The following is a 26,072-nucleotide window of genomic DNA, read 5'->3' as shown; positions in this document are numbered from 1 at the left end:
AGTAACTATGTGCAAGTACCTTTTACTAGGATTAAGAGGTTAGACAGTGTTATTTCCTTCTGCAGATTGTAAAATTCTCAGCATTGTGAATTTAGCAAGTGCTACTCTCTTACCTACATTTTCTCCGTATTAATTTTTGCAGCTGAGAGATTATGTGGAGTAAAAAAGGGCCTTTTTTATTTAGTGAAGCTCAGGTTTACAGCGTCTACGGATCTTCACTATTAAAACATAGGCAATGAGCATGACCTTTGGAAAAAAAAACCTAAATTGTAAAATAGTACAATTTTAAAATTTTATGGAACTAGCCAGTATTATTTAACTCATGCATCATCACAATTACTAGCCCTCTTAACTTTTCTGATTAGTGAGTTGTCCTTCAGAAAGAATCTCATTTAAGCTGTGAAAGATAGCCTAAAGCTTGGTAACTGCTTTGGCCAAGTCTCTTGGTCCAAGGTTCCACCACACACAACTGCTTCCTGGCAAATTCTGTCCTTGTCAGAGAGAGGAACCCCATTATCCTAATACAAACTTTAACTTCAAGGACCACAGGTTTCATCCTTCCATGCCCGTAATATACTGCCATCAGGTCTTGGGTTTTGTACACTTTTTTAGTCCAGATTTTTTTATCTGATATATTAAAAATCTGCTTCTAGCCAGGTCCCTAACTTAGAAGAGTCTTACCACACAGAGGAAGAATAAAAACCATCCCAACTTTTAGCCTGTGATTAAACCTAACTTAAGCTGCAGACCATTTCAACATCCAAAACGTATTTGTAACTTGGGAGTCAAATTCCCATTTACCCTCAACCAGTACATACTGAATATATTAAGGCTACTGTAGTTTCTAATCCATAAGTCAAATTTTTTAAAAGGTGCCTTCTAATACTCAGTACCAATCCTAAAAGCAGATTGCTGTAATACCTACAGAATCACAATTACCTGATGTTTCCAGTAACCCACAAGGATCACCAAGAGTAACACCAGGGCTCCTCAAAGGAGTACCTACTACTAAAGCTTTTGACTAAGAGCATCATCCAGACATTCCAAAAACTCTGGGAGGTTTGTGGCCACTTCCCTGGGGAACCTGTTCCAGTGAGCACTTGAGCTGGACTTAATTCTGCCAAGAATCAGCTGAAGGTTTAAAGTTTTAACAATGTTATACTCAGTATCAAAAGGGACACAATTTCCTAGTAAGTGAACTGCATCAAGATCATGGTTTGTGGTTCCAGTTTGGTGTACAGGGATGCAGTTTATCTGAACTCCTTTGAGAAATTGCCAGTAACAACACGCACTACAAAGTCTCATACGGGAAGTTCACCAACAAAGGAGTTTATTGGTAATTAAATGTACAATGTCTTTTTAGTATCGTGTACAAGACCTTTATTTCTGACTTGATTCAGACTTGGATGTAGAAGCTCTCAAAGAAGAAAGCCGGCGCCTCTTGGCAATCTGCTCCTGGCGCTTCTCCTTGGCTTCCTGAAAGGCACAGAGTATGGAGATGTTACAGATGATCAAGCACTTCAAAACATCTACTGAAGAACAAACTAGAGAAAATGCAACTTGAAGGAATGGATTCTTTAAGTCACTAGAGCAAAATAATTTCCCTTCTACAGGTCTGCAAGTATCCAAACCAACACACTCTATGTCTTTGCACAGTAATTAAGAAACTGATGTAGAATTCTCAACACACCAAAGGTGCATCTCTCTGTTTCTATCTGGAAATCATGAAATTCGGGAAGCACTCTGCCAAATATTCCAACTGTACTACTTACAGTACTGCTTCAGCAGTCATTGCAGTTTTAGGAGCAAGGGCAAACGCATGCTAACAAATAACCTTCTTGACAACTTATCCTCTATCCAGACCAACTGCTGAATCCCATTTCTCCACACAATCACTCAACCACCTGGGCATCTTGATGTTAAACCAGAATTTATTTAAACTAAAACAGCTACAGAGAAAAAAAAAATCACTGGAGGCCGTAATTTATTTCCTTCAAAAAAGGCCCTCAAATTAGTGGGCCTGGTTAATTTCCATTGCTCTATGACTGGCGGAAACAGAAAGAAGTATTCAAAGCCACAACTGACTAGTTATGTTTATACTCCCATCTGGGCACTTATATTCAAAATAAGCAGGTACAAAGCAGCTGCAGCCATGCAGTCCAGTTTACAAAGCCCTTGATTTTGGGACATGAACTATATACAGCTGAGCTAAAATGGCAAACATACCTTCATCCTCTTGGCCAATAGCTTCGCGTACTCTGCAGCTTCCTCCTTGTTCTTCTGAGTGCGCTGCTTCTTCAGGGCAATACGCCTGCGTTTGTGCTGCAGCACTCTGGGAGTCACCAGTCGCTGGATCTTGGGAGCCTTCGTTCTGGGTTTCTTGCCTAAAAATCATTATGGATCAGCAGAAATGGCAGAGCACTTTCCAAAGAGTCCACAGGCCTCATCTTGCCAACTTTAGAGTAAACCTGATTTACTGTTACGGTAACATTAATTAGCATACTACATATTACAGCAACTATACAGTTTAACACCTTCTCAGGTTTTATAGGAAAATAATCAATTACCACTAAATACAGCATTAACAATATCCTGTCTTAATGCTCATGATTTGTTATTAGAAATGAAGTGTGAATTCCTAGCTTCTCAGCAGGACTGTCTCTTGTAACTACCCCTCGACCTAGAATTTTTTTTGGAATAAAGGAATTAATTATATAGTTGCCAGAACAAGCTACTGTTTCCAGCATTAAAAAGCCATCTACAATTTTACACTGACAAATTTACAATTTGAAATTGATTATCTCAAAAAAATAGATCTGCAGTCTACAATAAGCAAACAAAACACTACTACAAACAACTGCAAAATAAAATTTTTCTAAGCAATCCTTACCAACTTTAGCAGTCATACACCAGTCTGATATCCACCAGGATCATACTGTTTAGTGGAGAAAACTGTTTCCCATGATGTCTTCTTTTCCCCAACAAGCTTTCACAGTACCAAGTTTTATCATATTCTTCTAAAAACTCACTTCTTCCCCCCAACCAAAAGCAAAAAAACCCCAAAACTAAAATTTTACATTGCAAGAGAGGCAGTAAACAAAGCAGTGCTCTGCCAATAAAACTTTCAGACTGGCTGCCATATAAGTAGGGGGAGAAAAATCTTAGCATCTTCTCTCTACACTGCCTTTTTCCCCACATTTTAAGTTTTAGTAGCATTTTACCTTGTATTTAAACTTTCTTTCTTTAGCAACTACTTTTGGGTTATTCTTAGAAACACCAGTAAATATTACTCCAAACTCTACCAAACATCTAAGAACAAACCATGACAAAACATGGCAGAGAGGGGTGAAGAAAATGAGGCAGCCAAGAAACTGATTTTTTTTTTCCCCACAAGTTACAGCTGACAAAGCTTAAATGCAGTGAGTGTCAACTTCCTAGATGCACTGTTAACTGTGCTTTATTTAGTGCAGTAGGCTGGACACCTCAGCAGTACTTACAGAAACCCGAAGAGCTGTACTATCAGAGTTCTTACCCTCTTTGTTCAGAGGCTTCCTCACAACATACTGGCGAACATCATCTTCCTTAGAAAGGTTGAACAGCTTGCGGATCCTGCTGGCTCTCTTGGGACCAAGACGACGGGGCACAGTTGTGTCAGTCAGCCCAGGAATGTCTTTTTCACCTTTGGCAATATAAGTTTAAACATGCCAATTACTACACTACTGAGCACCAGGTTCAGCACCAAAATGCTCAAGTTTAAAATACTTATGAATTCAAGGTAATGCTAGGTAATCTTTGGGGTTCACCTGTCAGTAGCACCAACCTCGTGACCCTTGGCTGCTTTGACATGATTGGGCTGCTGGCAGCAACAAGGAATGTTTTAGTGACCAGTCTTAGCATTACAAGAATATTATGCTCAGACTCTTAAGACACATTCACACTCTGAAATTGGGACTGCCACTTCCATTCCATACAACTTACCAACCACTACCAAGCAGGCTCCTTCCAGGTGCCTGCGTCTACCCTACTGGTTGTTTCATCCACACTCTTACCTTTCTTCACTATGACCAAGTTCAGGACACTCAGGTTGGCATCAACGATGCAGCCGCGGACAGACTTGCGCTTCCTCTCGCCGGTTCTCCTGGGGCGGTAGCAGGAGTGGCCCTTGCTGAGCAGCAGGCGGACGCGGCCGTGGGTCAGGACACCCTGCTTCATGGGGAAGCCTTGCTTGTCGTTGCCGCCGCTTATCCGGACAACATAGCCCTACAAAGCACAACACCTATAAATCACTCACGTCATTATTACCTCAAGAAGTGGAGTAGATACCACAACAGACTGTGCAGAACAATGGAGCAGCATGTCCATGATTCAGCGTAAGTCACTGTTACTGCCAGTGCAAACAACTCTAACCAACACCTTTGGAACAGTTCAGCAATTTTACTCAAAAAACGTAAAATATCTCTGTATACCAGAATTTACATAAATGTGATTTACATCCCTTAGAAGTTCTGTTGAAAAGTAACGCAGTGCAACATCTTTTATGATTATGTTTAGCTTACCAGCAATTGTAAACGTAGCTAAAGCCAGTTATCCTGACAAACTGGCAATCTGCACAGAACACAGAAATATCTGGAGTAGTGATACACAGGGTAAAAGAAAAGTGCATTTGACCACCTTGACATTGGCAGAAAACGCGACGTTCCTCAAATTCAGCTGCACTGTCCATATAACAATTAACTATTCCAAGACAGGAAAATTTTATTTAACAAGCCCAACGTGTCTATTTCTTATACATTAGCAGCAGTTTAAACGTCAATTTTGAACAGACCAGCAGTTTCATGCTGCAGATTTAACTTGTCCTGAATACCAAGAGACAGTAGTCAAATAAAGACCAATAAGTTACTGCAAGGGGGAGCAATAAACTCTGAAGACAAGGCTTTAAAAACCAAACCCCCTCTACTCAGATAAAGTACTGAAAGAGGCTAGCCTAATCAGTAAGTTCAGTACATATACAGCAAGAGAAACTTTTAACTTGACTGCCAAACACACACCATACAAGCACTATGATGTGACAAGTGCATGCTGGAGAAATTTTGTATTTCAAGCTCCTTAAATACAACTCCTACACATCCTTCTGCACTACTTACCTTCCACTCCTCACCAAGGGAATCAGCCAGCACCTCCGTGGCCATTCGCTTTTCATAAAATGTCCTGAGCTTACGCTCATCATCTACTTCAATGAGCTTTTGGCAGCCAGTAGCCGGGAAAGAGATGTTGAGCTAACAAAGAAAAACAAAAATAAAACCAAAAAGTCTGGTTAAAACGTATAGGAAAGACTTTAACAAAATAATCAGAATTTACCTGACGGTTTGAGCTTGACATTTTAAAGCTGGAATTCCCCAGATGGTTACACAAATGCTCACCAGAAAAACCTGTCACCACCACCACACTTGGAGAGCCAAGGCAGGAAGGTCTATGTTCGGCCACATTGGGCTGCACAAGTCGATCATTCGAAAAAAAAACTGCATTTATCGCAGACAAAGATCAATCATAGGATGCGAGCAGCAGATACTTGTGCTCTCCTCTTCCTACACACGCCGCACTACACAGAGGGGCAAGTCACTGCAGGGGAACACCACCTGCTGTGCGGGCTCACTTGTACTTCCTTGGGGCCTCTGCAGAGCGCAGCGCAGCACGGGCGCCTGCTGCCACTGCCCCGGGAACAGCGCAGACGGCACCTCCCTCCTGGGCCCTACAGTTGACTGCAAGGCCTCTCACCCGCAAAAGCCCTTCCGAGCCAGGCGGCCGCTCCGCAAGCCCAGCGCTCCGCAGGCCTGCGGCAGCAGAGCCCCGACCGAGGGAGCGAGGCCCACCAGCAATCCACTCCCATCCGCCCCGCAGCTGCGCTCCAGCCCCGCGGCCAGGGACCATCGGCCACTACCAGCGGCTCTGCGGGCAGCGTCGGGGCCATTTACGGCGGGGGAGCCCGAGCCTCGCTGACCGAGCGCGGCCCCGGCCGGACGCGGACTTACCTTCATCCTGCTCACGCCGGACGCCGCGGGAAAAGGCCGCACTTCCGCCCGCACTTCTTACATACATCCAGAAACTCTCGCGAGAGCGGTACCGCCCGCGCCCCGCGTGACTGGGGCCACCTAATGGCGAGCGAGGCTTCCACAGCGACGGGCGTGGTCTCGCTGCCGACCAGGCTCCAGCCGTGCTGCGCAGCCGCCTTCGGGCACTCGGCTCCTGCCTGCGGCGGGAAGGTGTCTCTGCTTCCTTGAGGTGCCGCTCAGCTGGGAGAAAGTGTTCCCTGAGAACGGCCAGTGGAGCAGCCGGCCGGCGCTCCAGGGCTGGGAGCACTGCCACCTATAAAAAGAAGCGCCGTTAATAGGCGATGCACGGGTTTTCAGGGGAAGGCGCCTTGTTTGGGCGGCAGGAGCGGCTCCCGCCGGGATGGACTTCCCGGTTCCCTGCCGGCGCTGTGTCCAGCACTTTCTGCGCACGGGAGCAAGGGCGTGCGGAGAGCGGCTGCTCCTCTCCATCACACGGCTAGAACTAACACTGTGTCCTATGTCCAGTTCTGGCCTCCGCAGCACGAAAGACACAAGGAGCTACTGTGGAGGACCACAAGGATGATCAGGGGTCTGGATCTTACGTGCAGAGACTGCAGGAGCTGAGCCTGTTTGGTCTGGAGAAGACTGGGAGGGGATCTCATCAATGCACAGAAACATCTTAAAAGGTGGGTGCCAAGAGAATGGCGCCAGATAAATTTCAGTGGTGTCCGGTGGCACAGCATATAGTTATGGTCCTAAACTAAAACACAAGAAGTTTCATCTTAACATGAAAAATTTATTTACACTGAGGGTGGCAGAGCACTGGAACACTCTGCCTGGGGAGCTTGCGGAGTCTCCCTCTCTGGAGACATTCAAAACCCACCTGGACGTGTTCCTGTGTCACCTGTTCTCAGTGACCCTGCCTTAGCTGAGAGGTTGGACTGGATGATCTCCAGAGGTCCATTCCACACGTAACAATTCTGTGTGATATCTCTCTAAGCGTACAAGGAAGGCGGGCGTGCTGCCCACGCTTGCGGAGCAGCTGGCTGCTCAAAGCCGCCGGGGAGCGGGGAACTGGCACTCCCACTGCCCGGCTGTCCGGGACCTGCAGGACAGGCGCCCGAACCGAAGCGATGCGGAGCGCCGCGACCTCAGCCCGTGAGGGGCGGCCCGGGGCCGCTCCGCCCCTTGCGCGGGCCGCGGAGGAGTGGCGGGGGCGCGGTCACCGCCCGCAGGGCCGGAGCGGCGGCCGTGCGGGCGCGATGGGCGCGCTGCTGTGGTGGGATCCGCTGCGGGCCGGCAGCTCGGAGGTGGACTGGTGCGAGGACAACTATACCATCGTGCCCGCTATCGCCGAGTTCTACAACACGGTGCGTGGCGGCGGCGGTGCCCGGCGGAGCGGGAGCGGCGGCCGGCTCGGCAGAGGAGGCTGCCGGTGGGCGAGTGTGCGGCGACGGGCAGGTCCCGCTGCAGCCCGGGAGGCTGCTGCTGCCTGCCAGCTCCATCTCCTGCAGGGTTTTCGTGGGGTTGTAGTGTGCCCTTCTGTGGCTGTCGACTTCTTTTCCTTCTCCGGTTGTTGATATGCCTGAAATTAAGGAATTTTTACCTCGTTTTTAAGGTATAAAATGGGGAGGTTTACTAGTCATACTATTACCGGTAAGTAGTGTGCAGCAGGCCCTGTCCTCGTCTTTGTCGAGATTTGTGGTGGCTGAGCACCGAATTTTTGGTGCTAGTTTGCCCTAGTCTAGTACCATTTGTGTGAACAGGTGTCAGCGTCTTGATGGGCGTGCATGGCAATGATGGGTCAAGATAAAGAAGTCCCTTGGTCTTCAGAGGCAAGACTGGGCTTCTCCCATGTTTCGCTCCAAGAAGGCAAACTCTTGGAGAGTTTGCCTTTAGGTTGCAGGATGAAGTGAGGAGTGTATTTTTGGAAGAGGAGGAGATGGCTGTTTAGGAAGGCAACTGAAGAATGGAAGGAGAAAGAAGAGGAAAAATATAATTGTTGCTTCCTTGCAGTTAGTCATGGTTTAACCCCGAGTCTTTCAGCTTTCCAATACCTTTCAGCTGCTGGAGAGAATTTAAAAATCAGCCTCAGCAATGGACTGCCCTGTACCACACCTTGGTAAGGGAGTAATGCTCTTGACGTCCTGTTGATGTAAAGAATGGCAGTGACAGATCCACTAGAGTAAGATAATCCATTGGGCTTTCAGGATATTTGCTCTTCTATGAAAATCCCCTATGTAGGGGCAAACCTGCAAATACTGTCTGTTTTCTGTTCTATAGAAGGTGATGTGTGCACAAATGAGGAGCTGGAGCTTCTGCTTTGTCTCTTTTATACTTTAAAGTGGACAGGGTTTTTTTCCCCAAATTCCATCCTTGGCTGAACTGTCTTTCCCTTTCAGGCCATGTTTCTTTGACTGCCACTAGTGGAAGAAAAAGTAGGTGTCTGGCTTCTCCTGCTGGAGTTTGTATCACAAAAGGATAGTTCAAACAAAAGGGAGGTTCTGCACACATAGAGCAAGTAATTCCATGGTGTGCTGTATACATTGCTAACTTGTTTTATTGTTTGTACTTAGCTGACAAAGTCGTAAAGATGGTAGCTGGCCTGTGCCACTGATGAATTTTGAGGGTGTGTGAGGGAAACTGTCGGCTTTTTTTGTGTGTCTGATGTCACTGTGCAAGAACCAAAAACAAAGGGAGGAAAAGGTCGGGATAAACAAGTTATCGAAGACAGCAACGTAGCCAGCTATGCAGGGGGATGGGTATCCTTCTTCTGTATGTGCTGGCTCAGTCTGGGATAGAGTTAATTTTCCTCATAGGCATGGGTATAGGGTGATGTTTTCTGCTGTAAACAGTGTTGATAACTCAGGCATGTTTTCATTACTTCTGAGCAGGGCTTACTCGGGCCTTTTCTGCTCCTTACCTCACCCAACTAGCAAGTGGGCTGGGGGTGCAGAAAGCTTCTGGAGAGGACACAGCTGGGACAGCTGATTCCAACTGACTCAGTGAATTTCCCGGGCCATATGGTGTCATGATCATCATGTAGAGCTGGAAGAAGGAGAAGGAAGCAGTTGGGGCCTTTATGGTGGTGGCACTTGTCTTCCCAAGTCACTGTCCCGTGTGATGGGGCCCTGCTTTCCTGGGGATGGAGACCATAGGGAGTGCTGAATGAGTTCCTTATTTCACTTGGCATAAGTGTGAACAGCTTATATTTAACCTATTGAACTGTTCTTATCTCAACCCCCAAAAATTTTCTCATACACATTTACCCTTCTGATTTCCTCCCCTATCCTGCTGCGAAGGGAGTGAGCAAGCAGCTGGGCAGTGCTTAGTTGCTGGGTGGGATTAAATCACAACATTGTACTGAGCTGATTAGCCGTTGTATAGAAGCTTGTCAAAATGCTAGAAGCTGCACTTGGGTCCAGATGAATAGCTGACGCTTCCGACAGGTGGATGGACACAGAAGAAAGTTTGCCTTGAAGTCTGCTGAGTTGTGGCAGCTGTGTACAAGTCAGTAAGCTACACACTTAAAGAGGAGGAGAAAGAGGCAGTGTTGAGGGTAGTCATGTTTAGGCTCAGTAGTACCAAGTCATTTTTAGGGCCTGATTTCTGTCTTAGCAACTTCTGAAAACTGAAACAGTGAGTTGCAGTGGATTGATGAAGTTGTCCAGCTGTGTCCTCAAAAAAACAGATGCTCACAGGACAGTTATGAAGTTTTGGCCCTACTCTAAAAAGTACCCTAGGTGGCATTTATTTAAATAATTTTATTCTAATTTTCTAAATTTTATTCCTTCTAGGGGGAGTTTGTTCTGACTGATTCAAACTCCCTTGGAGTTCCAGGAAGTACTCTTCACCAGACCTGAATCTGGCATCTGGGTCATTAAGCTTTCAATTAAAACCTTGCTAATCCACATTTTAAACTGCCATGGCTGAGGTCAGAGTTGTGGTTGTAGTCTTACGCAATATTCATGTAAGCACAAAACTGGAACAGCTTATCTAAAATGTAGTTTTTAAAAAACTAATTATTTATTCTGGTGGGACTTAAACCAAAGACTCAACAAGATTTAATCAGTAGGAAAAATCTGTTAGAGGTTTTGTATAAATTGATCAAACTAATTATTTAAGAACATACACAAGCTAGACTTAAAATTATTTTTGTCTAGCTAAAGTGTGTCAGGTCTTTCACTTTTCCAGTAAAGAGGCCACAAAACACTTTCATTTTTTCTGAAATTAATAAAGTAATGTGTTCTGCTGTAGTGTAACCCTACTGTAGACCATAATAAATGCCCCCACATGATCAAAATAATTTTCTCTGTGAAGAGATATTTACAAAGTAAAAGATTTTTTCATTTGTTTTAAATACCTGAAACCAGTATTTCCTGTTGGCTGGGAAAGTCGGTACTTAGCAATTTAGTGTGTTGCATTTAGCTGTGCTTGTAATTTCCATTTATGAAGGGAATTGCCAGGGTTTTATTCGTTTGGGGTTTGTTTTGTTTTGTTTTGTTTGTTCACTAGTGGCATGGAAATAAAAGTTTTTAGAAGTTATGAGGTAGTCTTAGGAGTGTAAGAGAATGCTTTGTACTCTCCCTACAGCATAATTTTTTACCACTGAAGAGTTTTAGTGTATATGAATGTCATGTTTAGGTACCAGGATATGGGGGGTACACACCCTCTGATGTTACTGAGAGCTACTTTAGTTCAATTGTGCTTTCTTCTCAGAAAGACATGGTGCAGTAGGTTTTCCTGTGGCAGTTGAATGCTGCAGCTGCTCTCTAGGAGATGTAATCAATAGTGATGAATAGATGAGCTTTGGCAGGACTGCAGGAAACAGGCTGTATCAAGACAGTGGCTAGACGTGAGTGAAGTTGCATTATCATGATCTAAGCAAGCTCATTCTCTCTGTCCTACAGGCCTATGTCCTGAATTTTTTTTAATAGAATTAATTAGTTGAAAATGGAGATTAAAGGTCCAGAATTGTCTGAAGCCAAAAGAATGGACTGTTACTGAAGGGCTGCTTGCCTGTTTTCCAGAACTGTAACATTTAATTATTGCCTTTTGCAGATGCTGAAGGAAATCTTCTGTATTACTGACGTAATTTTTTGCACTTACTGTAACTATTAAATTATTTGAATTGTACATTACCAAATCATGGAGGCCAATTGAGTATTAATATAAAAAATGCACATGCAGCATACTTTCTGAAGCCATATTTTCTGAAGCCATACTTTAATATTGAAATTTTTGGCACTACAATTATTTCAGCTTCTGAGATGTTAGGAAATCCTCCTGATGGCCACTGCAAAGGGCCATTGCAAAGTCAGGTTCCAGTTTGCAAGGAGTTTCTTGCATTTGCAGGCAGGACGTTAGCATGAGTGAGAGTTCATTGCCAGAGGAGCACTACCATAGCACAAAACTGCTCCCTTGTTGGCTAATCACTTGTATAAATCTACATTGCTACACGCGTGGTAAGTAGATCTAGGGTGTCCTTTGCAGTCTTGTTCCTAGGTGGAATGAGGACTTACTAGCCAAATTTTGATAGACTGTAGTTGCCTATTCTGATTTTCATCATTAGTTGGTTTCAGCTGTAGAGATGGAAAAGTTTGCTTCCAAACCACTTGGTTTTTAACCTCTTATTTTCACCCCTAGACACTTCCCTTTGGCCAAACTGTGTCTAAGAGCCTAAAATACATAGAGCACTCCCTGGCCCCCAGAGGACTTACTCATATTCCATCATGCCTTCTGTCACTGTATATACTTCCTATCTACTTTGGAGTGAGGGAAGTCTTCCTGTTCTGTGTATGTACCAGCACACCGTGCACTGGGATCCTGATCCATGACTGTATTCATAGCTTTGCTGACAGTCTCTGCTGCATAGAGACCGGGTGGGGTTTTGTGAATAAAAGTTGCCTCGGTGAACCTGTTTTGTTGAATGTGTAGGTTGCTTTACACGAGTTAAAACAACTTGATCTGCCTCTTAAGATCTGTTCTCAGACTAAGTATTAAGAAGTTGACAGCAGTACCTGAATGAAAAAATTCCTGTGTTATTCTTGAAATATTTCTCCACTAAATTTTCATTATTGTCGGTACCAATTTGTAAGTTTCTGTGAAGAGGCGATCCCTCCCAAAGGAATGTTCTTGACCCAAGAGTTGTTTTCTACATCAGCTTGAGAGGAGTGTTGCTGGGGGTGATTTTCTCTTGTGCTTGGGCTAAGCAGACAAACATGAGAAAGCTGTGACTCCTCAGTGTCTCCTCCTGTCCTTTGGCCCATTATGAAGCAGCAATAGTCTCTTTTCATCATAATTGCTCAGTTACTTTGCCGTTGCTGGCCCTCAGCACTGGCAGCTCCTGGGAAGAGCCAAGTGATCGCTACAACAATGACAGTTCCTGCTAATGATAGTATAGTGTTTTCAATATTTATAGAATCATGCTTTAGGCTATTTGTAAGAAAGAAAAAACAAAAAGCATGATTTCATTCAAATAATACATAGTAAATTTAGAAAAGCTACTAGCAATGGTCTGAATTATAGCCTTTCCACCTTCCTATAGCTAGTTTTCAATGATGTTTGTAGTGGAGAACGAAGGGGAAAATTGAGTGTAAAAGGTCTTAAAGCTCCAGGTCCTCTTTACCCTGCATGAAAAAGGTTCTAACTCTTTTAGCCTAGCGTTGTATTTCAGACCTTCCAGACAATAACTACTGCTCAGAAAATTGACTTCCTCAAAGCTTGTCTAGCTCTGCCTAGTGCCAGTACTTCTAGTGCTTTTTTCCATGCTAGGCTTGATAGCCATTTAGAGGATAGGTCACTGGTCTGCAATAGCTTGATTTTGTACACTTTCTGAATTGCCACCGTCTTGAATGCAGATTCTCAACAAAACTCCTTTGGTAATTGACTTGAATTGTGACTAACCACATTTTACGTTGCCGAAAGTTTTTATGCTGTTACTAATTTAATTATGTTAAAACAAGTTGATGCTTTTGCAAAAACAGCTGAGCAAAGGCAGGAACAGGGGGTCATACTTTGTTGAACTGGGGCTTCACTGAATGACAAAATGTTATAGAAAGCCTGTGAATATTTAAGATTTGTTTATTTCCTGTCTTTGTGAGACTGCTTTTGTTTTTTTCTAGATAAGCAATGTCTTGTTTTTCGTCTTACCACCCATATGTATGTGCTTGTTCCGTCAATACGCAATCTGCTTCAACAGTGGAATATATTTAATATGGATTCTGCTAGTCGTGGTTGGTAAGTTGGTTACTCTGTGTTTGCCAGCTGGTGTAAACTGAGAGAAAACATCAGTTTTTCCTGCTTGTACTTGGCCGGTTTTTACTTCTACAGAAGAATTTGCTTGTACTTGCTTAAAGCTGAAGCAGCCATGGTTTTTGGAGGGAAAATGCCTTTTGCAAACTGAGATTGGTGGGAAATTTAACCACAGTTCTGTTCCCTTCCAGTCCTTCCTTGCACACTTTTTTTTTGTGTGTTTGGGTTTACTCTACAGCAGTGCTGACCTTCTTTGCTCAAATGAGAGCTGAAGTGCCAGAGCAGCCCAAGAGGGGAGTAGGGTTTTCATTGCACTGAGAAGGCCCAAAGATGTAGATGTGATATTCTGAAGTTTGTTCATTCCTGAAGGCACTTACAAGAGAGTGATGAGAACCCTCTGGGGTAGTGCAACACTTTCCACCTGTAAATCTGTATCATGGAGTACTCATCAGATGCTGCTTTTTCTCTTTGTTTTACCCATTCTTGTGCTATTGAAAAAAATTCCAAAGTAGCATTTGGCATTTTTTCTTAATTGGTTTTGCTTTATACTTTTCCACCTGATGTTTCTTCATGCACATCTTTTATAGTAGGAGCTAACATTTTTAGCTGCTACTTTTGTAATGTACTTCTGTGATGTACTTTTCATCATGATTGACAAGGGTATGATGACTTGGATTGCCTCTTAGTAAAGCTGATAGTTTTTATCACCTTTTCTAGACCAAATGGTAGCTACCATTTCCTGTGGATTTCTAAGCATGAGCAGAGTGTTTCAGTCTATTACATTACTGCAGCTGTTCATAATACTGTCTCTTGATTCTTTCTTCCAGGGATTGGATCTGTTTATTTTCACGCCACCCTCAGTTTCTTGGGCCAGATGCTGGATGAGCTGGCTATTCTCTGGGTTCTGATGTGTGCTCTTGCCATGTGGTTCCCTAGGAGATACCTGCCCAGAGTTTTTCGAAATGACAGGTAATCATACAATGATACATGTATGTTTTCATGTTTTTTGAAACTTCTTGTGCTAACATCTAAACCTGCACATAATGGCACCAAGTTATCAACCTTGCCACCATCACTGCTGTTTTTCCTTCATTCTCTTCCAGCTGCTTGTATCTCATTCAGCCCATTTTGTTCAAAATTCCTGAGTCAGCATTTGCTGGCAGTGGGATATATGTTCTATAACTTCAGATGATTAGATGAGATTGTAGGAGAATCCAAGGATGGCAGGGACAAGGAACTCTGCAGACCTGAGATATTCTAGAACACGTGGTTTTATTGCAAGGGTTGTGGGTAAAAGGGCCTTGCCTTCAGCCACCAGCCTCTGCTGAAGGGAAGTCCCAAAGAGAGAGGGAGAAAGAACAGGAGAGTGAGAGCTAAGAGAGAAGGGAGCAAGAGAGCAAGGTGGCAGGGGGAAGAGAGCAGGGGCAAGAGAGCAGGGATAAGAGAGCAAGTGAGAGCAAGAGTAGGGGAAAGAGGAAGAGGTAAGAGTAGGGGGAAGAGGAGGAGAGCTAAGAGAGGTAAGAAGAGTGCCGGGGTTAGAGCAGTAAGAAAGAGGGAGGAAGAAGAGAAGAGAAGAGAAGAGAAGAGAAGAGAAGAGAAGAGAAGAGAAGAGAAGAGAAGAGAAGAGAAGAGAAGAGAAGAGAAGAGAGCGAGGATCTTGTTCCAACACATTATACCTCCTTTTGTGTTGAATATTCTAATTTACAGTGACCAACCGGCGCAAGATACAAAACCTACAAACTTTGCATGCAGCCTGTGAGAACTACTAAATTACCATATCATCCTATATTCTAAACTCTAAAGACTACTCTTCTTACCTACTTTTTCCTTGACGCCTTGGCAGGGTGGAGATGGGCTGCATTCTTGGGTCCTTTTGTTTTCTGTCCTTCAACCTATCTCCAGCTAATCACCGTCTTCCTGCCTGCCATGCCTACATCTCAAAGCTGGCCTTCATTTCTATTTCACTCACAGATTTTATACACAGATTTTATATCTCCAGTATTTCTTACCAGACAATCATATCCATAAGCCCTTCCTGTCCCATCTTTCCCAGCAGAGATTGCTTGCTTCTAGAATTGTCTGTTCCTGTTGATTCTAGGGAGATTTTTTTGTTGAATAGTTTATATAACTTACATCTAATGTAGGAGAAACCGTCTTTCACTCTTCCTTTGGTATATCCCGAAGTGTATGTAAAAGTAAACCTATGGAAGGCAGCTGAATGTTTATTTGCGTTTTTAAGACAGTGGTTAAGGATGGTGTTTAGGTCTTCAAAATAAGTGTTTCTTCAGAAACCTATTGTGTATAGGGATTTTTTTCTTTTTCTTGCAGGTTTTAAAAAAAAATACATTGTAGCCAGTTTAAACCATTTGGTTGTGGTTTGGCCCCCCCCCCCCCCACATAGAAACATTGTGTTTTTCTTTCATGCAGTAATGATGTTGACGTAATGGAGAGGCTTGAATTGCAGCATCAATGTTGTTCTCTCTGGAGATTGCTAAGACTGCTGGCCTTTTGCCCTCTTACACTGTTACTCTCTGCAGAAGTTTTTTGAGTTTGTTTGTTTGATTATTAGGGGTTTAGTTTGGGTTTTTTTCTTGACAATATGCCAGATTAGAAGTTGCTAATGCATGGAGAGAAATTTGGTGCCTAGACTCACCAGACCTCAAAATAGCTTGCACTTGGTAGAGTGTACTTTAGTTACTGTATACAGCCTATGTACGTGGCCCATCTCTCTTCAAAATCTTCATAAATGACTTGGACTTGGACACAGGACTGGAAGGAATACTAAGTAAGTTTGATGACCACACTAAATTGGGAGGAGCTATTAAATCCCTTGAAGGCAGAGAGGCCTCCACAAATGAGAGCAATCACAAACCAAGTGAAGTTCAACAAGGGAAAGTGCTGGATCTGGGATGGGACAACCCTGGATGTCTGGACAGACTGGGAAATGAGATGCTGGAGAGCAGTGCCATGGAAAAGGACCTGGGGCTCCTGGTCCGTGGCAAACTGAACATGACCTAGCAGTGCCCTGGCAGCCAGGAGGGCCAACCCTGTCCTGAGGGGCATCAGGCACAGCATCACCAGCTGGGCAAGGGAGGGAATGTCCTGCTCTGCTCTGAGCTGGGGCAGCCTCACCTCCAGTGCTGGGGGCAGGTTTGGGCACTGCAATATGAGAAAGACATGGAGCCTCCAAAGGAGGCTAACAAGGATGGTGATAGGTCTGGAGTGGAAGCTGTATGAGGATGGCTGAGGTCACTTGGTTCGTTCATTTTGGTGAAGAGGAGATTGAGGGGAGACCTCACTACAGTCTTCAACACCCTAATGGGGGGAAAAGAAGGGGCAGGGACCAGCCTCTGCTCTGTGCTGACCAGGGACAGGACCTGAGGGAATGGCCTGAAGTTGAGTCAGGGGAGGTTTATGTTGGATGTTAGAGAAAAGTTCTTCACTCAGAGGGTGGTTGGGCACCAGAACAGCTCCCCAGGGAAGTGGTCACAGCACCAGCCTGAGAGAATTCAAGAAGCATTCAGACAGTGCTCTCAAGCACTCTTGGGGATGGTGCTGTACATGGCTAGGAATTGGAGATGTTCATCCTGCTGGGTGCCTTCCAACTCAGCATGTTCTGTGATTCTGTGTGGTTTAATGGTTTTGTTGCATTGGTGTAAATTTAGTATTTCTGCATATTACAGTGTACTGTTATTACCGAACATTGTCAACAAGCTTTACTGGTGTCTTTTGGATTATTGAGTGACTCTTAGATGTTCAGTTCAAGCAAAGAATTCAGAGTCCTAAATTTAAGTGTAATTAATGTAAACTGTAAATGAGCTCTCAGAAGCCTAGGTTACGTTTTGTCAATTAGTGTCTTCTGATATTGTGGGGTAGGTTCATAGTATGGACCAAGACGTCAAACTATTGGGCTGTAAAGGAATAACACTTTTAGGGTGAATTACTGTTTCTGTTTAACTTTGTGTTAAAACTGTGAATACTGAGATGAAAGATCCTATTGTATTCTTCCACTTCTCAGAGAATGTGTCAAGGCAGTTACTTTTTAGGGAAAATCTTGATTCCTTTCTGAAGTATGCAGACACTCTGGGCAGCAAACCTGTGCTGGTTTGAAAGTAAACCAGCAGAAGGAATTAACTGCACACAAACACCTTGCGGGGGACTCCAAGTCAGAATGACAGTTCACTTGGAAAAATTTGCAATAAAGGCAATACTAGAGAAACACTGTCTTAAACTGACAAACTCTGAATACGACCAGACACTGTGTTTGTCAGGATAGTGTCAGCAGTGATGGATGTGGCCTTGTCAAAGCAGTGATCCTATAGAAAGGTCTGGTCCTTCTCTGGAAATTCAGTGGTGGTTATTGGGAGCTCTTGTCCTCTGAGAATCAAGTGGTGGTATGGTGGTGTCCCAATCCCCAGACTATATACACGTGGGAATGTTAGATACCTTCCCCTGGGTTGGGGCATCTCACAATGGGATGATGTAATTCTGTGACCCATTCTGGGGAGTCTCTGATGGCCCATGAGCAGAGTTGGCCCTGCTTTAGGCTGAGTATGCATTAGGCAGCTGTTGCAAATAACAGACCATTAACAGCTCATCAGAAGGTGCCATAGGTGGTGATAAAATACATACCTTATGTTGTAACCCAAGACAAAACTTTAACCTGAAACAGGTTTGGTTAATACTTCTAAGTTTTTCACTTTGCCTGATTAATATAGTATTATGTCTGTCATGTGCTCACAGCTGTACTGTTCACTTTCTTCATCCTCATCACACTTTGAATTTTCAATGCTGAAAATGTTATTATCTATCATGACCAATTTATGATGTATTTATTCTTTAGGACATATATGTCAGATCAGAACTTCCTACTTAATTTACTTGTTGCTTTCCAGCAGAAGAAAAGCTTTAAAGCGAAAGGCAAATGGAATGAGCCTAGGTGAGAGTAATGACACTTGTGGCCATGGAATGGTACTGTAAAAATATGTTGAGACCCTCCTTGAAACATAGAAGGCCGTCCTTGGACAGCAATTGTTTTAAAATGCTATGGGCCAGTACTTAAAAGGCAGCATGGTGATTCTCTTTCTGCTGTAGCCCAGCCATAGACTGGATGTGGGTTGTTTGAAGTGCAAACCTGAAGTTTAAACAACAGTTAACATACATTTAATTTAAAAATTGTCAGGCTGTCTACATAGGGCACAATAGTGATTTCATATTTGCTATGAATATTCCAAATCTTAGTCTTATAACAAAATATGGGAATTTCTCACCTACTGTTGAATTTGATTAAAGTGTTCTAACTTAGCATGTAAGTTTCAGTATCTGTGAAGGCTCTAAAGAGAGAAAGGAAAGGAAAGCAGACTGCAATATAGCTGTAGAAGTTGGAGCATTAATAATAAGAAAATACCCTAAAAATCTGTGTTAAAAGCTTGAAGAGTGATGAGACAGAACGTTTTTGAAGAAGTACAGTGCTGTGTGCAGGGTTAGACATAAATTTTGTTACATTATTAAAATAACATTGAAATTTCTGGGTTTAGCAATTAAAAGTTTTGAATTAAAAGCAGTTTTTCTGCCCATATAAACTCTGTTCAGGAGCCGATTTAAAGCTGCTGTGGGTGTCCTGTCTGGAGTTACCACCTGCCTAGCCTTCATTAAGCCTGACATTAACAACATCTCACTAATGACGCTGGGAGTTCCCTGCACAGCTTTGCTCATTGCTGAGTTGAAGAGGTAAGTACAATTCTCCTGAATGCAGGCAGCATTGCCTTCTCAGATCCTTAGGACACCATGTGATGATACACTAGATCTGGCATCAGTGCTTGTGATAGCAGATCAGAAACGCTTCTACCACATGCAAGAGCAAGTCTAGTATAAATTTGCTTGGCAGTTCAGACATTTTTTGAAAAGGATTTCTCTTCCATAGGACTTTAGTGTTGGTCAGATATTTCCATTGTTCTTGCAATATGCCTCTTGCTGCAAACTGATTTAACTCAAATTTGTTTGTTTATTGTGAAACTAAGACCTTGGTTTTGCTTTATGGACAGCATTTTTTCTGTATAGTGTGCATAAGGATGAGGTGATGGCTTGGTTACATGGGAATATGGAGCAAGACCCTAGCACATGTGGAAAATGTTACAACTCCCAGAGTTGTCCTGTGAGTCTTACATGACTTCAGTATAAAAGCTATCTGATTTGATTTCCTTTCATCTGATATGAAAAATTTGATGGAGTCAGAGTGACATTGATAAGGTTGATCACTACATTTTGGTGGACATGTGTCAGTCAAGGGCGTAGAAATCATAAAACTGTAATGCAAATAGAGAAGAACCTGAGACCCATTTCTGCATTTTAGACAGTTCATTTGTTACAGTGATAACAGCAGCAGTCCAGAGATTTTCTTTTTCATCTCTTCACCCACTGTGAGAAGGACCAGAGGACTACTAGCATTGGAACTTTTCCTTTCTCACCTCTTCTCCAGTGTCTGAAAAAGATTTTACAACTTATGCTTGCTCTTATATGTTGCGTATGTCCATCAAAACAAGTTAGAACAAAATGTCTTCATTCTGATTGCATCTGTTAGAATAGAGATTTTTCTGTTTGCTACATTACCCTGATCTTCCACTGCTATACAGTGGAAGCCTCTCCAAACAATATTTTGTAAAGGTGTTAATGAGTGTTTTCTCATTAGACATCCTTCTATGTATTTTGGTGGTCAAAGACACTTGGAAACAACACACAAATTAGTGAACAAAGTCAGTAGCAGAACAGTATTGGTGATGTCTAATTTTGATGTCAGCTCAAAGGAACTACCAACAGGGCAAAGTTTTCTGCCTTAAACTAGTCCTTTGCAGAAAACCCTACAACATATAATCTTAAGTTTATAAAAGTAATTTGTAGTAAATCATGGTGGTACTGAGCAAATCTGTCGTTACAGTCTGTAACATTGCTATGGCTGATCTTGTACTGGGTAGGTAAGTAAGCCTTCAGTTCCCCTTTGCAGCCTTGAATTCTTTGAACCATGTAGGTTAATTGCCTTTTCTTCTTGTTATTCAGGCAGTCAGGTCTTGTATAAAGGAGCTCTTAAGCTTGAGGCCAAACCTCTTATCTTAAATGGGATGAAGTTGCATGTGTTTATCTTCTTCAGATATATATCCAGGAAAGCCTCATATTCTAAGTACACACCCCCTTTCCTTTGTCAGAACACACAAGTATTCAAATAAACAAAATTGATTCATATATGTATCTGCTTAAGTACGTGGTTTCGTGTTGTTCGAAACAGTAGTGCCTGTCACCGAGGAATATAAATGCCTTAGTGTTAACAGAAGTCTTTATACAGTAACAAATATGAGCAAATCTGAGTATTTGCTGCATGGCTGGTTGTTAATGAACAGCATGTGTAACTAATCACTAGTCACACCCATCCCTAGGCACAGGAATAGTTTGATATTTGCCCACCATTGGTACACTGGTATGTAAGACAATACCCAAAACACAGCTACTGATAAAAAGGTTTGTTCTGTTACCTCTCCTCTGCCTTGCATCAGAGCCGGACTTCCTATAAGTGAAGTCAAGTTAAATACATTTAATTACATATCTGTTAAGTACATTTGTGGTGGAGTAATTTTAATGATATGTGTCTGGCATTATTTTTTAACTACTGATTTATGTTTTTCTCCTTAGATGTGAAAACCTGCGTGTATACAAACTGGGTCTCTTTTCAGGTCTTTGGTGGACACTTGCACTTTTCTGCTGGATCAGTGACAAAGTGTTTTGTGAGATCTGGTCCTCGTTTAACTTTCCCTATTTGCACTGTGTATGGTAAGTGTTGTGTATAAACTCCAGAGTTTGATTCAAATGTGATCCATCCTCATCACTTCTGTGCTGCTTGGTGGCTGTATCTGGTAAGAATTAATGGTAAGATTTTATAATCCCATAACAAGTCTTCTGCTATTCTAACATTCTGAGTGCCAGATTTAGGAGTCCTTTGGCCTGATTGTATTCTTAAGCCACTAGGTTCATTAATTGTAACTGAATTCCTTGCCATACTGGTTACTGTGAAAGACCATAGCTGTCACTGTGAAAACTTAAACTGCCATTGATAATGGTGGTAATCTCATGATGGATGAAGATTAGTGATTAATTAATGATGGTGAAGTGGAGGAGCAGTGAAGGGCTGTGGTTGCTTTTCTCTTCTACCACCCAGCAAATAATGGTTACTTACTTGAGGTACCATATCTCAGCATTTCTGCACAAATCTGACAGGTGCAGAGAAGCCAAAAAGCTGGAGCCTGTTTAGACCAGGGATAAACTACAGTTCTGTAGTTTTCCTTGTTCTCTATATTCTTTTCATCCATGCAAACTGGGTCCTCCATGCAAAGGACAGACAGCAATCCTATGGGGGGCTTGTGGGAAGATGATGAAGGACAGACTGATTTTAAAGTATGGTGATACAGTTGATTTCTTTACTGAATTTATGTTACTGATTCTTTTTTTCTTTCTTTTTTTTTTCTTTCTTGGTGTGTGGTGGCTATTCTCAGGCACATTTTAATTTGCCTTGCGGCATATCTAGGATGTGTCTGCTTTGCTTACTTTGATGCTGCCTCTGAGATCCCTGAGCAGGGCCCTGTCATAAAGTTCTGGCCCAGTGAAAGGTGGGCATTCATTGGAGTTCCCTATGTCACCCTTCTCTGCGCACACAAAAAAACATCTGTGAAGATTACATGAAGTTGGATCCATGGAATGGGGATGGATTTTCAAGTTATAGTCCAGCACAGACAATATTTATATAATGATAAATTACATGTGTTGTATTTTCTCTACTTCCTAAGATAAGCAGCTCTTCAAGTGTTATAGGAAGAAGAACAGGAGTGTCTTCCTCTCTGAAGGAGAGAGAGGAAGCAGGAACATGGGGGCTCTTGAACACTAAAGTAACAAAATGGCTTCTTTGTTTATTGCACTGTGTTTTTGATGTAGCATTTCTCTTGATAAGAGCTCTTTTCAAATACCAGGGTCAAGGAATGATATTTTGTAGTAGGGATCTACTGGTGCTTGATCCACTGCTTTTGTAACTTTCTTTGTGAAAGAAGGCAGTCCTAGATGCCTACATGCCATCCTGTGTCCTTCTTAGCTCTGATTTTGCTGCACTTACACATGGCCACAAGAGTGTGCTCAAAGCCCATGTTATTCCCAGCCTGGTGTGGCTCACAGAATACATGGTTGCTTTCCTGAGTACAACAGAAGGTGAGTGTGTGCAGCTGGATTACTCTGCAAGTGCACTTAGGCAGTGTAAATGCAGAGGGAGCTGACAGAAGTCCCTAAAACTAGGTAGGAGCTCAAGGATTTTGTCGTATTTCCACTGGCCTGTGCATACTAGTATGCTACACGTTTCCTTCTTGCAGAAATATCACAGAAATTCCTCTCTACCTCTTGAGACATGTTTGGTCTTGAATTTGGCATTGAAGTGCTCACAGAAGTGTGAATATTACCTTTAGTAAGATCTCAGGCCAGCATTGATAAACAGTGTGATTAAACTATAAAAGCTTATAGGTGCCTAGCTGCATGTCTAATTTTGAGAGCTGACTTCTCACCAATTCATTGCAAAAGGACGTAAAAATTAGTCCAGTGCTCTGCTGGCTATACTTAGGAAAAAAGTAGATAACTACTCGAAAACCAAGCTGAAGACCTAGATTTCAGTGAGCAATGAGATATGATATTGAGTCTTGCATTCTGGCAGAAGATTCCGATTTTCTGGTTTTTTTCTCCGTTTTGTAAAGATACGGGATGTCTAGGTCCATTTAGTTTTAAGATTATTGGTGTTTAGGTTCAAGAATGGCTATAGTTCTTGGAAGCAATTAATAATTAATAGTACAAGGCTGGTTTAAAAAAATGATGCAAAGTGCAGGCATGTTTTTCAAGTATGAACAATTGTAACTGCTCATAGCTGCAGTTTTGGAGAAAAAAGTTCTCACATTCCTCAGAACTCTAATATCAGAACTGTAGGTGGGATAAGGCACTGAATGTACACTTTTATTAATAAGTGTAATTTCCTTTTTTAATATTAGACTATGAAATATGATTTTCTCTTTTTCTTACATGTCTCATGTTGTACTTGTTTTTTATCCATGCAGAAATGTACTCTATACAGTATCATCTTTATGAAAGTGGCTTTTAGCAAGAACTTCGGGCTGAATTAATTTTCAAGCATTTAAAAACCTTTAAAACTTTTATATTAAAATTTATGCTTAGAAAGCAAAAAGTATTGTGTATGCTGATACTCTTGAAGGAAATTGTTAGGGGGAAATAGGACTTTTTCATGAGACCTTCAAAATAGGTGTGTAGATTACTGTCAGATGACTGCCAGATTATAAAAGCAGCATAAAACCTTTCCAGTGGAACGCTACATATTTATACCACTTCCTAGTAGATTTGAACCATCTTTTTTTTTCACACACAGTGATACAATTTTTGTCTGAAACCTGCTTGTAACAATTTATGTAGTGATGTTTGTTACTCTTTGAAACACAGCTGTTTTTTCCTTTTCCTTGCTCTCCCCCTGATTATGAAGTGCTCAACTTCAAACACTTCTCAGGTATTAAAAGTTCTATTATTAGATCCTTTTACTGATAGGATTGCTGGCTGGAACCCAGCTAAGTTTTCTGATGCTTAACATGGCGCCTTACTTTGAGTAAGACTTTTTGATGGCGTTTGCTGAATTATTATATTATGGTAAGTAAGTTATTTTCAGTATTGCTTGGAAACCTAATAACTATTCAAAATGACTGGAGCCTTTCTATTTAATATTTTGCTTGAAAGCAAGCTCTGACTCAAAGTGCTCTAGTTAATCTGCTGTCAGTTGCTGTCTTCTACTCTACAGAGTCGTACTGCTCACAAAAAAGTAATTTTGTAATTTAAAAAATCTCAGTAGAGCATTCAGCTATTGAAGAAGTAAATTAATGCAGATAAAAGGCCAAGAATCATCTCCTGTATTTTTATTATCTAATCTCTAGCTTTTTTACCCTTCATGAGAGATATTGTGAACAAAGATCACTATGTATTCAAAGCTTCACTGTAGAACTGGTTGGAGTATTCCTCTGTAGCAGCAGCTTACCACTTCTGGATTTAGCTATTGCACTTTACATGAAATTAGTATTAACTTATATAACTAAAAATAGCTACACTTATTTAAAAAAATAAAAAAACATGCATTTTTTACAAGATTCAGTTTAACAGATTGCACCTACACAATAATATTAGTACCCAAAGAAGTATGTGATTGGCATACAGAAGGGTTTGTGCACTGGATCATGCAGATTGATAGAGTATGCAAGAGGAGCTGTATTACATTGCAGTATAAAGTGATTTATATGCCCCTGCAGGTTTTAAAGCCCCAGAATGCTTTCTTTCCCTGCCGGCAGGAATTGATTTAGTTCCTAGTGTTTAATTTCAGTTAGTATTTTAGTCTGTTTAGTGGGATGCAATACTGTGTTGAGCATATTGTAAATATTGACATGCGAGATCCAACATTCCTTTAATGTTAAACTTCAGGTTTTTAAGAAAGAATGGTTAGTTTTCAATGGCAGCACATGCCCAATTCATGTTCATTAACAACTCAAGATGTACTGTGTAAGGAGTGGCATGGGGTTGAGGGTTTCTTCCATCTCCATTTATGTATGTATACTAAATGTTTGTGAAAAATATGTAATACTTTGCAGCATTAAACTGTATTTGGAGTAAATATTGTTTGTTTTTGCATACATCATGTTTGTGGAGAAGAATGCAGCTGCCAGCATAATGTGTTGAACTATAAGGATATTTTTTTCCTTACACAGTAATCAGCAATTCTGATTACTGACTCTCTAAGGAGAAAGGAGACTGCATAAGATAGAAGACAATTAATTCATGAGATAGTGATTACTTTGCATGTCAGACTGGTTTTTGCAACTATAACAAATATTTGAAAACAGCCCATGAATCAGCAAAAACAAGTAGCAAGAATGGTTAAAAATGAGTGGCCTGTGTTTCCACAAATAGACAAAACTGGGTCAGAGTGAGACCAGACATCTGGGAGAACAAAGTGGGGATCTTCAGTGTATATTATCTATCTGAGCTTCCAACGTAAGGGAGTGAGATCGTGGCTATATAGTAGCCCTGCACCTGCCCTTCCTCTTCTGCTTCCCTTTTACCATGGTTCCTCACACTTCATGTAAAAGGCAATTTTTGAGACATTCATGGATCTTCACAAGCAATTATAATCAAGCTGGAAATAGCTGTTGTGTGAAAGCATAGCTATAATTCAAGAATGTTACTCACTCAGAATTAATGTCTGTAGCTGCTAAAAATTCAAAAACAGCTGGTGAGTTGGCTCATATATTGTTATATCACTCAGTCTGCTCATAGCTGGAATTTATGGACATGGTTTCCCATGGAAACGAGAAGAGCATCATGATACCACTACATTTCACTGATAACTTCAGAGCTCCATGCTTATTTTGTCCAAGTCTGATGGAGGCAAGAGCCTTGGAGGTAATTCTCTACAAACTGTGCAAAAGATGGTCAAGTAGAAAAGCCAGGCCTCTGAGACAAGTTGTTTTTAAGATAACAGAGAACTTAGCCAGGAAGGAAATCAAAGCAGTGCTCAGATTCTGGATTTGCTTTCCCTGTGCCTTGTACCAGCTACAGCATCCAGAGCTCCTTACACATGGAAAGAATTTCACATGCTTCTGTTCCAGAGATAGAGATAGAGGAATTACTTTCTCGTGTAACACAAAG

The 26,072-nt window shown here is 42.0% G+C and overlaps 2 protein-coding genes across 2 annotated transcripts; one reads left to right on the top strand and one right to left on the bottom strand.

Annotated features, from left to right (window-relative positions):
• Window positions 1-1,304: 1,304 nt before the first annotated feature.
• On the bottom strand, window positions 1,305-6,178 carry RPS6 (ribosomal protein S6). The gene is made up of 6 exons (XM_066339196.1): window positions 6,030-6,178; window positions 5,145-5,276; window positions 4,050-4,260; window positions 3,533-3,679; window positions 2,227-2,384; window positions 1,305-1,476 (listed from the first exon to the last, which is right to left on the bottom strand). Exons 1-6 carry the CDS (start codon window positions 6,033-6,035, stop codon window positions 1,381-1,383), a joined length of 750 nt encoding a protein of 249 aa, XP_066195293.1. The 5' UTR covers window positions 6,036-6,178; the 3' UTR covers window positions 1,305-1,380.
• A 1,134-nt stretch (window positions 6,179-7,312) lies between these two features.
• Window positions 7,313-25,038, top strand: ACER2 (alkaline ceramidase 2). Its single transcript, XM_066339195.1, has 6 exons — window positions 7,313-7,420; window positions 13,175-13,289; window positions 14,132-14,273; window positions 18,897-19,034; window positions 20,985-21,122; window positions 21,842-25,038. Exons 1-6 carry the CDS (start codon window positions 7,313-7,315, stop codon window positions 22,026-22,028), a joined length of 828 nt encoding a protein of 275 aa, XP_066195292.1. The 3' UTR covers window positions 22,029-25,038.
• The last annotated feature ends 1,034 nt before the right edge of the window (window positions 25,039-26,072 follow it).

This window comes from Sylvia atricapilla, chromosome Z (assembly GCF_009819655.1).
Source record: "Sylvia atricapilla isolate bSylAtr1 chromosome Z, bSylAtr1.pri, whole genome shotgun sequence".
Classification (NCBI taxonomy): Eukaryota; Metazoa; Chordata; class Aves; order Passeriformes; family Sylviidae; genus Sylvia; species Sylvia atricapilla.
This window is presented reverse-complemented; position numbering and strand designations above follow the sequence as displayed.